General features: G+C 48.8%; 1 protein-coding gene across 2 annotated transcripts in view; it reads right to left on the bottom strand.

Annotated features, from left to right (window-relative positions):
• Positions 1-4,926: 4,926 nt before the first annotated feature.
• Positions 4,927-13,593, bottom strand: part of SYNE2 (spectrin repeat containing nuclear envelope protein 2) — a 300,041-nt gene continuing 291,374 nt past the window's right edge. For both annotated transcript variants that reach the window (XM_055132548.1, XM_055132549.1), the window contains 8 exons: positions 12,143-12,257; positions 11,411-11,613; positions 10,264-10,464; positions 9,081-9,212; positions 7,854-8,045; positions 6,903-6,989; positions 6,201-6,250; positions 4,927-5,962 (listed from right to left, as the gene is read on the bottom strand). In XM_055132548.1, the coding sequence (XP_054988523.1) occupies positions 5,740-5,962; positions 6,201-6,250; positions 6,903-6,989; positions 7,854-8,045; positions 9,081-9,212; positions 10,264-10,464; positions 11,411-11,613; positions 12,143-12,257 (1,203 nt within the window). In that variant the 3' untranslated portion in view covers positions 4,927-5,739. The remainder of the gene's footprint in view (positions 5,963-6,200; positions 6,251-6,902; positions 6,990-7,853; positions 8,046-9,080; positions 9,213-10,263; positions 10,465-11,410; positions 11,614-12,142; positions 12,258-13,593) is intronic.

The raw sequence follows: 13,593 nt of genomic DNA on the forward strand, positions 1-13,593 counted from the left end.
AAGGTCAGTCAGTAATTGCATAATACAGGCAGAGATGTATTAGATATATTCATGTCTATGAGCTAAGTTGAAGCACTTTTGGTTTTCTAGTCACTGTCACTGTCATCCCGTTGCTCATCGATTTGTTCGAGCGGGCACCAGTAACGTCTCTCATTGAGAGACTAATTGTTACTGGTTTTGGCATATCCAATATCCAATACACACAGGTAGCTCGCCAGGCTCTGCCTCGCGGGCTCGATACTCTCGGTAGTTTGCCGGGCTCTCTGAGAGGGGCGGAGGAATCGAACTCGGGTCGGCTGCGTGAAAGGTGAACGCTCAACCGCTGTGCTATTGCTCCAGCCCGGTTTTCTAGTATGTAAACCAAAAATCTGGTTCTTTGCAGCCAGAGAAAAAGTACCAGGGGTAAGGCAGCTGACTCCACTTCAATCCATATCATGGTATATGGTTCCCCAGGCACAAATGGGCAAGTCCATTGGGTGGGCCTCCACCCATTTGGTCCTTTGGTTCTGGAGCCATACCCAGTGGTCCTGGGGGTACCATGATACAGGCCTTCCACATACAAAACTTGTACTTAGCCTGTAGGAGTACACTCTCCACCCCGCAAATTTGGCTCTTCTTTAAATCTGCTAAGGGACTTGCATATATAGATGACTTTTCAAATTCCAGGTAACTCTAGTGTCTAGGTCTATTTTGAAACATTTTTTTTTTTTTTAGATTTGGTACACTTTCTCAAACAGCTAAAAATCTTTACAAGATAAAATGAAGGTTATGTGAAGGATATGATAAAACCCACTGAGAATCCAAAAACATTATTCATGGAACACCATGTGCCAGATATTCTCTGTGCTTCATGCATTCACATTTGATCTTCCTAATACTGTTACCCTAGTTTTGTGTCTGTGGAAACTCTAGACAGTATAAGAAAACTTGCTTAAGATCACACAGGTACAGGTAACAGAGCTGAATGTAATCATGCAGTTGAATTCATTAAAAAAAAAAAAAGCTTTGCATGCTACAGAATGCACGAAATGCAATCTAACAGGTGTGGCTGCTCGGGTTTGCGTGGGGCCCATCAGTTGACCAGAGCCCTGGCCAAGGTGCAGTAACAGCTTGTGAACCTGACTGGGATGTTCAATTCCAACCTTCACATGCATATAAATGAAAGCCCAGAGGGGTAAATTGACCTGTTCAAGGTCACAAAACTTCTCTGCGCAACGCCTGGACCACAATTTCTAGTCCACTGCTTGCCTGGCCAACATAGTTCCTGCCACAAGTCCCTTAAGCGTGGAAGTCCACTGCTTACGCTGAACCTCTGTGCTCAGCAGTGCTGACTGTTGACCCTTCAGAGTCCAGCTTCCAACTGACTGAAGGGACACAACTGCATAGACCTTTGTGGAATAGGTAAAGGAAAACCTCATAAATTGTTGCTCCTGCCCCTATTCCAGGTCCCTAAATGAGTGGAGAGACTGCTGCCACTTGGTGTTGTTGCCCCAGCTGGATGGCAGTGGTGCCTCTTCCTTGGAAACAGGCCCTTGTAAACTTCCCCCACGTGGTGGCCGCTGATGCTTTCTGGTGGATCTTGGTGTATAGTAGTGTGCTCACACCTCTCATTGTTCATGGCTCTTGATGTTGCTGCCATCTGGGCTTCGGTGATGGGTCTTAAGAGAAGTGTGTTGTCTCTGTGGTACATGCTCGTGCAGTACAGGAGTCAAGGCTTCCATTTGCTTGTGGGACCACTGTTATATGCTGATGTGTCCGCTTTAGGGGTAAGGGGTTGGGGGCGGGGGTGGGATGGGGGTTGGCAATGCTAGCTCGAAATAGCTCCTGTTTACTGCTCACTCCATTCTCCTCTGCTGCATTTGTTTCTGGGGTGGGTGTCTGAATGCTGATTGGTCCTATAACTTAGTTATTCAGTGGTCCTGTGTACTTTAGAACCTGTTGACTTCCTGTGACCCATTTACCCCCCCAAAACTTTGTACCGTTAAGCAGGCTTTCCAATGTGAGCCTTTTTACAAATGACTACTCGCTGTTGTGTGAAAGCAGATTTTGAGATCCTCTTAACAATATTCCTAGAATTACCTTTTCCTTTACTATTTCCCTTGAATGTCCATGGAACTGTTAAATAAAGTGAGTTTCGTAATTTTGTTCTTAAAAGATGCATTTGTTGGGAGTTGTGTTGAAAATGCTTTCAGTAACTAGGCAAAATATTCGATGTTCCCATTCTTTTCTGAAATCCGTTTTTCCATTTGCCAAGTTCTTAAAAAACATGATAAAAGCAATGGACACACTAGGAAAATGGCACAAAACCACAGATGCTCACATGCAATTTCAAGGAAGTGAAGAATGTCTATGCTGTGGAAACCTTTATAAATGGCAGCACTTTTATATTTAGTGTCAGCTAATCTCATATGTATGATTTATAACTGAAGATTCCAAGTGTTCAGCTCAAAATCCTGGTATGCTGGGTATCAGTTATTTGGGTAGATTTCCTAAGCGGGTAGGGCATTTGCCTTGTATGCAGCCGACCTGGGTTCGATTCTTCTGCCCCTCTCGGAGAGCCCAGCAAGCTACCGAGAGTATACCGCCCACACGGCAGAGCCTGGCAAGCTACCTGTGACATATTCGATATGGCAAAACAGTAACCACAAGTCTCACAATGGAGACGTTACTGGTGCCCGCTCAAGCAAATCGATGAATGACAGTGCTACAGTGCTACCCTGTAGGAGTCAGTATTCTGTCCCCTCTGGAATGGAAGAAGAGTTATTTTTTTCATACTGAAGTTGATCTTAATATGAAAAGCCATTTGAAAAATTCCTTCACACCTGTGGAAATAATGGATGTAAAGCTTATGTTGGTGTAAAACAAAGATTACATGGTGTGATTTTGGGACTACACTGAGCTCTGAGTGAAAGAGGCTTCTGGAGTTGGGGCAGGTGGGGGGCTAGAAGCCTGGAGTACTGACTCAAAACGTGCAAACAATACATTCCTTTTTCTGCAACTTTGACCTACTCCAGTTCCTCTTTAAGAGCAGAAAAGATCTACAATAGTCACTTTCTTTGGACAGTAATGTAGGGGGAAGTAGAGAGTTGGCCTTAGGCCTTAGGTGACACAGGAGCAAGGTGTGTCCTAAAAGGAAACTTTATCACTTGAATTTTCCTCAGGTATACTAGAAATCCATGAAGAGAAAAATTAATTTGACACATTGACACCAGCACACAGCACCAATGGCTCACACTTGGATAGCCCACTGGATAGACTATACCAACAAAAATGGTCATTGTTGCCAAAATTTCAGAGTACACTTTGGAACCACCCAAAGAAGTGGGGCATTATTAACAGAGCTGCCAGATGGTAAGAAATACAAATTGCAGTGGTGGTGTCAACATGTTAAAGAGTTAAAAAGACTAATTATCACATACTTTACACTACTGATACACCAGGAGTAGCACACCACACTGGATGGGGTGTAAAGTAGAAAGTAACCAATCTCGATTAAGAAAATATTAACACATATTATAGGCTTAACTATAACAATATGTTACTAATCTCTTATACAGAACTTAATGGCTCCAGAGTGAGATATAAAAATCTTAACACATTGTCTTTTAAGAAAATCTCTTTTGATCATTTTTAGCAAATTAATCATAACAGTCAATACAAAGTAAATAATTTAGGGCCTGCTATTAGGGTAAGCTTGGGTGGTGGTTGGGAAAATTAGAAATAGTGGTGGTGGGACTGAATGCAATAAATAACTGTCAAAAACTTTATTAAAAAAACCCTTTAATTAGTGCTTAAAGAATACCTTTTTCTCCATATTTTATTTTATTTTATTTTTTTTGGTTTTTGGGCTACCTGGCGGTGCTCAGTGCTTACTCCTGACTCTGCACTCAGGATTCACTCGTGGCAGTGCTCAGGGGACCATATGAGATGGCAGGGATCGAACTCAGGTCTGCCACATGCAAGATAGTTGCCTTACCTCCTGTACTATCACTCTGGCTCTTCCATATGACTTCTAACAGCTTGTATTGCTTTTGCTTTCTTTGGGTCACACCTAGTGGTGTTCAGGAATCACTCTTAGCAGGGCTTGGGGGGACCATTTGTGGTGCTGGGGACCAAACTAGGGGCCATCTGTATCTAAGGCAAGTGCCTTAACCCCTTGGCCCCACCTTAAACTGTAATTTAAACACCGAAGGTCAAGTGAAGACACACTCTTCCACAGGTCCCTTGTCATCATCCACACTCATGCTGGGACAATGGACACAGAGGGGCCACTAGTGCTGGAAGTCTCGGATGTCGCTGAGCCGCCTCTGAGATTTGTGTGTTGCAGAGGAGATAGGACCTGAGGTCATTGTTGGCCAGTGGCATGTCCCAGGTGTGTAGAGCCACAGCTGGGAGCACTTGAGGTAGGAACGAGTGGGTGCAATCAGAGTCCTGGAGTGGGTTGGAAATCAGGGGGCACTGTCTAGAACTGTTTGCCATTATTTGTTTGCTCTGGGGAGTACTACGATAGAAAAGCCTGGGTGAAGGACCCGTGGCCCCCTTCTACACCATGCTGGCCTCTTGGCTACCAAGAGTATGTGGAATGTTCTGGGTGATGCTCACAAACACAGCTATGGGGCTTCGAGCTCTTCCAAGCCGTTCTCCACAAAGGGTAGACTATAGAATTTCCCTTCAAACTAAACCAATACATTCCCCTAAATATTTTGTCTCTGACCCATACCAGTTGTGCACGGGCTTATTCCAGGTTTGGTGTTCGGGGGACGAGGTGGTGCTGGGATCCAACCCGAGTCAAATGTATGCTAGTGCTTTGATCTCCCTAGGACCACCCTCCCACCCCGATAATTTTAAAATTCTGCTTTATGGAAAATCATATATACCACTTAACTGTTCTGTAAACAAATCCAGTACAACAGAAAAGACCTTTTGTTTGTTTTAATGAGAAACATCTGAGTTGTACATACGACAAACAGCTTCAAGTTTCTGTACCAAAACTCTTGTGGCCAACCAGTTAAAACCCGACGCATCACTTTAATGTGAAAAGTCTTATAAAATTAACTTACAAAAACGTCCCTATCAAGTCTGTAGTTTGGCATTTACTGTACATTAGTCAAAAGCTCAAGCTAAAATCTGATTTTCTTAAAAAAATCAAAGTTTACAGTATTCATACAGATTCGGCATTGTTAAAAAATATGCACATAGACCACATCCATGCAATAGAATTTCCTTAAAAATTTAAAGCAATATAAAAGAGCTGACCCAAGACAAACAGAACATTTGGTTTGTAACCTGGAATTGGAGATTGCTCGCTGATGGGAATAAAATTCTGAACATTTTAAAATATGATTGTTTCAATCAGCCAATGAATTTGGTGAACCAAATGTGAATTTCCAGACCATTCTAAGGTGGGCTCGACTAGCTTGTTCTTAGAATAGATGAACACTAACTACGCTTTACAAATGAGTCAGAATTCACAAAGTGCTTGGCTTTTCAGGAAACCGAAACTTCCAGGATCCTAAAACCAATCAACCAACTTTGCCAAAGTGTCCTGGCAACTATCGCGCAGGTTTGCTGCCCGGCGTCCCCGGAGAGCCGGCTCTGGCCCAGCTCTGAGGGAGGTGTCTGCAGCGGGTCGCTGGGCTGTGCCGGTGCTCAGAACCACTGGCAGAGGGGTCGGGGATCCTGGTCAGGCCCCGAGGGAACTGGTCGGGGAGTGTTGCTCTGCAGGTCAGGCCGAGCTCCCTAGGTGGGCGGTGGCCCGTTGGTGTACCTCAGCATGGGATAGAAGGACCGGGCGAAGTTGTTGGCCTGCGTGCAGCTGTAGTCGTCCTCGGAGGAGGGCAGCAGGCAGGCCAAGAAGAGGAGCAGCAGCAGCAGCAGCTGCAGGGGCAGTGCCGCCCTGATCACCCGAGAGAGGAAGGAGCGCTGTGGCTGGGAGCTGCCGGACACGGCCGAATGGGGCACCCTGCCAACAGATGAGGGTGGGCACAATAGCAAGAGGGTTAGTGGTGAACCCTGCTCACAGCCTGAGCCTTTTTTAGGCAAAGATAACCCGACCTGAGAGGACCCTCAGACCAATAATCCGCTTCTGATTTGGAGGACTAGCCCAGCCCTTCCCACACATTTTACAGATTCATGAGAGCGGCCCCAAATAAGACGGGAGTGATGGAGCCCCAGGGCCGCGCAGCTGCCCGCGTGCTTACCTGCTGTCACTCTTGTTCTTGCCTTTCCTAGTTCTTTGTGCTTTGACCTGCTGGGTGAAAATACTCTAGTCAACTACAGTTCACTTAATCCTGTCATCAATATATATATATATATATGTATATATATATATATATATATATGAAACAGCCATCCTCCTCAATTACATCTCCTCCTTCATGACATCATCTTCCTGACGAGCTTTTGAAATGATGAGACTAAATATTCAAAACTCTGAGGGCTGGAGAGTGGGCCAATGGGCTAAACCCATGCTTTGCTTGTAGAAGGCCCAGGTTCAACCCCCAGTCCTGCATGGTCCCCTGGAATAGCCTGACTACAGCCCCAAAGCAGACCCTCCTCAAAAGGGTTCCATTTTACAAGGTACAAAACAATCAGGTTTGTTAGATCATTTTGAGTTTCACAGTTCAGTTTCTTGAACACTTGAAGGCCCTCAACATGCTAGACAGGCTCCCCCATCTTTCCTAGCGATGAGCAGCAGATCAGAACTCAGCCTTTTCAGCAAGGGCTTTCAAAAGTACATTTTAATTCTTCAAAACTTGGCTATCCACCTGTCCACTGAGAAGCAGGTTGAAGCTGGTCTGTGATCTCATGCAATGTCCAGCGGAACCTGGAGTGCACCTTCCCACAGCTCCCGAACACTTAGAAACAACTAGTAGGGTGTTCACAGAAGAAAGGGGTCTCACCTTGGCTTGAGGGGTGGGCAGCGGTGCTGCTGGAGGCTTCTCTCCCGTGTCTCCTTTATCGATGCCAGGCAGAGAGAGGTGTGGGCTCTGAAATGCACACACCAAGGGTTCCGTGTGGGGAAACAGAAAGATCTGAATGGTCTCGAGGGCACAAACTCAGCTTCCCACAGCTTCTTCACTGGGTGGCTCCATCTGGTCCTGCCTCAAATCTCTAGAAATGGGGGCACTCCCTCCTTCACCTTAGCAGGGCCTTTCCACCTTTCCCCCCCTCACCTCATTTTTTTTTTTAGTACAAAAGGAAATGCTAATAAGAGAAGGACCCAGGAGACTGAGGGAGCAAAAGGGCCAGGCAGGTTGAGGGGACAGTGTGATCACATGGCTATTAGGGGACACACAAGAGGCAGCAGACTCAAAAAGGGAGACTGTCTCGCGAGGCTGAAGCTTGGCTATCCCATCCGAGTGAGACCACAATTTAGGTTAGTTTTGGGTGGGTGTGGGGCTCAGCCCACACCTACTCAGGGCTGTGCAAGGCAAGCGCTGGGCCGCTATCCTCAGCCGCTATCCATTGGGCCCTGGACCACAGTTTAAAGGGAAGAAAGGAGACAAGAAAAGGTGTCAGTGAAGAGGTGGTAAATCGTATGAGAAAGAGGAAGGCAGCAGGTGAGGACCACTCCTCTCCCACTGTTGCGCTGCTGCAAAGAGTTCAGGAACTCTTTGATACCCCACTGGGAAGGACTTGAGACAGCCGCTGACTGCATGCTCAGTGCTCCCTCTGTCATTAAGGATTCCTAGGCAAGGCTGCAACTCTGCTTCTTCTATTTGTATCTCCTCATGCAGCTTGGCACTAAATCTACACGCAGGGTTGGGGATGTGGAAATTGTGAGGCACAGGCCCAGCCCTAGAATTTAATCTCCCCAGGCATGGTCCCTATAAAATATTTTACAGACTCACCTGGCTTCCCTGCAAGGACTTTAAATCTTGGGAAACTTGCTCTAGCAACTGTTTGAGTTTCTTCTCAATAACATGGACCTTCTCTTCAGCCTCAATGTAGTCTTCTTCATGCCCCTTGACCAGAAGGCTGTTGGAAATCTCTTGTAAGGCATTTACTTGGGGTTGCCGTTCCACAAGCTCCTTCTCCAGTTGCTAGAAACAAAATGTGTGAAACGGTTCCTCATCAAAGGGGAAGCTAGTTTGATCAGAGGGTCAAGTTTGGGGGTAGAGGTGGGTAGTACTCAACCCCCAAGCCTTCTCCCCTCTGTCTGCACATCCTCAGGCCTATAGCTCTTATTTTGTTTTATTTTGTAGGAAACCTCTTGTTTTCTGCCTTTGTTTATTCATTCCTCCTCCTTTTCACTCCGGAGGTTTGTGAGGTTGGACAGGTTAGAAGTGAGGGGGTAATCTAGGGATACTGGCCCACAGCTGCAGGAAGCCAAGAGACACCCTGAAGCTGAGATGCAGAGAACTAGCACCCTTTAGTGTGCGGGTAGGTGTGAAGACCGAGACGGTCTTCCAGACCAGCAGCCATCAGGGAAAATGCAGCTACTTAAAATGAATTAAAAGAAAAAAGAAAAATTCAATTTGGGTCTCCCTCGCCAACTTCCTAGTGCCTGGCTCGGTAGCGTCTTAGCTCAGACCCAGAAGTCCCTCAGAAGTTTGACTGGACAATGCTGTTCTGGAGAGGGGCTCTCTAGTTTCTAGAGAAAAACGTTGTCTCGAGCAAAGACCAGCCCCGGGATTACATTTCACATACTAAACCCAGAACATATACACAGCTGGGCACAAAAGCCGCCTGCATGTGAAGGAGGTAAGAGCGGGCTTCTCCGGGTGGTTGGAACGCGCATGCTCTGCAAGAAAATACCTCAAAGGCATTCATGCACTGAGCACCCTGCACCCCCGAGGGCAGGAACACTTGGAATCCAGTGTCGGGAGGATGCTGCTGAACACCTCCACGCCACCCCTGAGCTTCTCCCAAGAGTCCTGCTCTGGACCGGGATGCTTCATCCCTGCAAGACCCCTGCTGCTCCCTGAGCCGAGAGCTAAACTCACCAGTGGGACTGGGATGGGTACCTGGCACCACAGCCCCCTGAAACGGGAGGCGAGTCCCCGGCCCCCCCCCGTCCCACCCCCCTTCCTCTGACAGAGGCACTGGGAGTGCCGGAGCCAGAGAAGGAAACGCACCTCTAGGTCTTCCCGACACCTCAACAGTGCCTGGGGGTCCGCCTGGGGGTCCGCAGCGATGTGGGCCTTCTGCCTCTGGCTCTCGGCGCGTGCCAGCCACAGCAGCAGGTTCTGGCTCAGCTGGTGGAAATCCTTCAAAGACAAGGGTGCTTTCAGAGCTGTGTAGCCCCTCCAGGCCTCTCCTCAGAATAAAATGCCCCCAAACGAGACAAGGGGAGCCAGTCAAGTGAAAAGGGTGAGGGCAAGGTAGGGTTTTGGAACGCTGACAAGGGGACACAGGAAGATGGCATACACTCCTCTAAAAATCTGCCGGGTGCCAGGGTGACAGGCGGGCAACCCAGCACAGAGGCTGTGGCCAGGGGCCTGGCCGGGAGGTAAGAGCAGGATGAGGTTCTGCCTTCAGCACACAGCGGGGGGGACTCCTTAGATGCTGTTAGTCTGAAAACACCCAGTGAGGTTGGCACTAGAATTTTTCCAACAAGCAAACTGAGGTACAGATCCCTAACTTCTTAGTCTGTGAGTCACAACTTCATCTATAAATTCATTTAAAAATAATTTTGTCAGGGTTGGAGAGATAGTACAGCGGGTCGGGCGCTTGCCTTGCATGCGGCTGATCTGAGTTTGATCCCCAGCATCCCATATGGTTTCCGAGGCACTGCCAGGAGTAATTCCTGAGTGCAGAGCCAGAAGTGACACCTGAGCACTGCTGAGGGTGTGATCCAAAAACCAAATAAATAAAAGTATTTTTATGATTATCAGCAAATGAGTGACCTGTATACTTAATTTTAGAGAGCCTGATATCTGGGGCCAGGTAAACAGTTCTCAGGTGAAAGGGGGTCACGAGTGGACAGAGGATTCAGGAGCCTCAATCCAGAAGGTTCAGTGACCAGGCCAGAGTCACGCAGCTGCTAAGAGGCACCCAGCCCGGGCTCGGAGTCACTCTGCCTCCAGGAGGCCAACTGCACAGAGCAGGCATTTCTGACCTTCTGTGTGGAGTCACAACCCTAGGAGGCGTCCTGGGCTCCAGAGCGGGAGACTGAGGTGGGCCTTTCAGGAAACAATGAAGTCAGACCGCCTCCTAACGCCAGTGTCCGGCAGCTGTGCCAACGCAGCCCGATGATGCTAAAAATACCCGCAGCTGTGGCCACGTGGGTGTGGGTGTGGCTCTGTGGAGTCAGCGTACCTGGCACTGCATGAGCGACTGCCGCAGGCTCTCTCTCCAGCTCTCCAGGGCGCCCTGGGCCGCGTCCCAGCGCACACACAGCTGGCCCACTCTCCCCAGCAGCTCCCGGCTCTCGGCACTCTCCAGGGGCGCGAACTCCTCACTCCTCCCATTGACAGAGACCACTGAGGCCTTGTAGGTGTCAAAGGCATTTAAGAGCTCCTGCCAGGGAAAGATAAGGTCAGGCCAGACTCCCTGGAAGTGGCGGGGTGGGGTTCACTGTGAGCCTCAGCAGGGAATGGATCTGCCAAAGGCGTCTCCCGTCTCTCTGAGAGGCCACAGGAAATGAGAGTGACCTCGCCTATGACTGGCTGTGTGGCGTCAGGTGAGGAGCTGCCCTACAAGGACAGGGAACTGGGCTGCCACGACGGACAGCAGCAGCCTGTCTCCAGGCCGAACACTCCACCCGAAGTGTCTAGCCCTGGATAATCTCTGATGATTAATATTTCGGGGCCTGATACAAACGCCTCGACATAAAGTATTTGTTGTTGCCCTTGCATTGCCTCTATCCCAGCACAAGGAGTGATCTTTACACTGAATGGTGCCCCTTGGGATAGTAACAAACCAGATGAAATGAAAGTATAATGGGAGAACGCCTGGATGCCCCTTAACCTCTGTTCTGTCTCATTCTCCTCGCCTATTTCCTGGCTAATTCTAGCCAGGCTGGTTGTGTAGGTGATAAATCCTCATGGCACCAGATCAGGCCTCAGGATTCACGGGCAGGGGAGCTGGACTTTCCGGACTCTCTGCCACCCGTTTGACCCGCCTAGCTGCCCCTGCTTTGAAAGCGTGCTCGGGAGCTGCCTGACAGTGGGCGTGAGCCCCTGCATCAGAGCCCAGAGGGGCCTCTGAGGTCAGATCATCCCAGGACCTGAGACACGTTGTCCAGCAGTTGTCTGGACTCTGGATCATTTGTAAATGTCTGTAGTAGTGTCCTTGCCCATTACATAAGAAAACAAGGAGACCTGACTGTCCCCCCCTCCCGCCAATCAGCCCAATCTGTTCATCCAGCAGCAATGAGCCACAGGGCTCAGAGATCAAAGCCCTGCACTGTCTCCCATCATCATGCCCCCTGGCATCCCTCTTTCCGTCTACCCTTCTCACTCACCTTCAGTCTCTTCACTCTGAGCCCCATTTCCTGGACGTCAGAGGGGGGCTCTGCTGTCTTCAGTGCTTCCAGCTCTGCTTCAGTTTCTTCTAGCCATGTAGCAATGTTGCTGAGATCAGAGTTCAGCTGCTCCAAGTTTTGCTTCATTCGGAGTTTATTGTGCAGTTCCTGGGTTGGAAGAGGCTCCCATCTTTCAAACGCACCTGGAATCCAAAGCCACCCGCAAAGAGCAATAATGCATGAATGCACACAGAGTCCCCTGCCTCCACCCTTTCAGGGTCTGAATGCAGGGGAGGGAAACTCCAGACTAACACACCCTGGAGGGGAGGGAAACTTTTCTCCTTTGGTCTATGAATGAGCATGATAGCTGCGTTTGCAGCTTGACTTGAGATGCCGTTGAATGAATAACAGTTACTTTTATACCCAATAAACTGATTAAATGAGAAACCTGACATGATTCTCATAATCTTCATGTGTGATCTTTACTTGCAAGAGAAGTCGTGAGATACATGCGTACCACCACATGAGGCTTGTTTTATCCAAGTTCAGAGAACAGTTTCAGGAAGAAGTGAGGGGCCTAGGAAGTCTGTCTGGGAATATGAGTCAGCAGAGCTATGTGTGGGGGAAGGGCAGCAGTGTGGGGAGACCAGAGTTGGTCAGTCCTGTCACACAGTGCCCAGACACTCAGTCTTCACTCCGACCTCCTTTGAGCCTTGTCTGGTTTAACTGTACCTGACTGTTGCCCAGTGAGGCTGGCCAGTCCCTCGTCCTCCGGTCGGGGATGGTCACTCAGGACTCCAGCACTGTCCTTGCCACCATTGGTGGCGGGAGGTAATAGCAGCTTCACCTACAAAGAGTCAATGTTTCAGCGGCTCTCAGTTTTCCAGGCTGCCCAAAAGAGGCTCCCGATTCAGATTTTGCAGTTTTCAAATGAGGAACGCAGGACATCCTTCTGGCTAAAGAGGTTTTCCAGGGCTGCTGGCAGAAATAGAGCCTGAGCCAAGGCCCACGCAGGGAGAAGCAATACTAGAGTAAAATGGCCTGGTTTCACTTGCAGGCTTTTTTAACACCCCTAGATGAACTGTGTGAAGAAAGAGTGAACACGGCTGGAGAGCTAGCGCAGGGGTGAAGGCGCCTGCTCGGCATGCCGCCCACTCTAGGCCGTGTGCTTCCCAAGCATCCCTGGCAGGGATCCAGAGCCGGAATAGCCCCTGAGCACCACTAGGCATGGCTCAGACCACTTCCCCCATAAAACAGTGAAAACCAATCATGGAGTTTACCAAGTCTAGATGGGCTCTCTCAGCACATCTGCACAATGTTCTACCCAGTTTTTTTTTTTTTTTTTTTGGCTTTTTGGGTCACACCTGGCGATGCACAGGGTTTACTCCTGGCTCTGCACTCAGGAATTACTCCTGGAGGTGCTCAGGGGACCATATGGGATGCTAAAGATTCGAACCTGGGTTGCCTGCGTGCAAGGCAAATACCCTACTGCTGTGCTATTGCTCCAGCTCTCTACCCAGTTTTGTTTATTCCCCCCAGTCACTGCACCGCTGCCTGGCATTATCATCCCTGGGCCTCAGAAGTACAGAGAGGACCAATCTGCTCCCTTGGAGCCATGCATTACCAAGGGTTTATCTTTCACACAGACTTGGGTTGTCACAGAGGTCACTGGGCTGTATCCTGCTTGCTGTACCCCCAAGTAAATCTATTCCTTTTAGAAAGGCCAGGTTTGCTTTGGGTGGTATCCACTAGGGCCTCTTTATGCAAAATGGAAGAAACAAACCTTTGGATTGGTGGTGACATGCCTCATTTCAGACACAACACATACAAAGTGAAAGGGTTGGCCTTGTGCAATAAACCAGGCAAGGAGCACAAGCACAATCACTGGACAGGCCGTAGCAGGCTGCCCTGGGTACTGAAGTCAAGGTGGGCTACTCTGGTGTCTCCCCCAAGACCATCAAGCACTACTCGGCACCAGGGAGGGCCAGATTAACAATGACAAGAAGGAACAACAAGAGGCAGAGTCTCTGACCTGGGTCCGGATAACCTGCTACCCAATACCTTGGCCTGCTATATTCTCTAGCAACAGTTCCTTGAGACACAGAGGGACTGAGACCATGTTCCCTGATGCTTATAGTTTTGCCAATGTTCTAGCCCAGGAGAGACAGTTCATGAGAGAAGTC

The sequence above is a fragment of the Sorex araneus genome, chromosome 3 (assembly GCF_027595985.1).
Source record: "Sorex araneus isolate mSorAra2 chromosome 3, mSorAra2.pri, whole genome shotgun sequence".
Taxonomy (NCBI): Eukaryota; Metazoa; Chordata; class Mammalia; order Eulipotyphla; family Soricidae; genus Sorex; species Sorex araneus.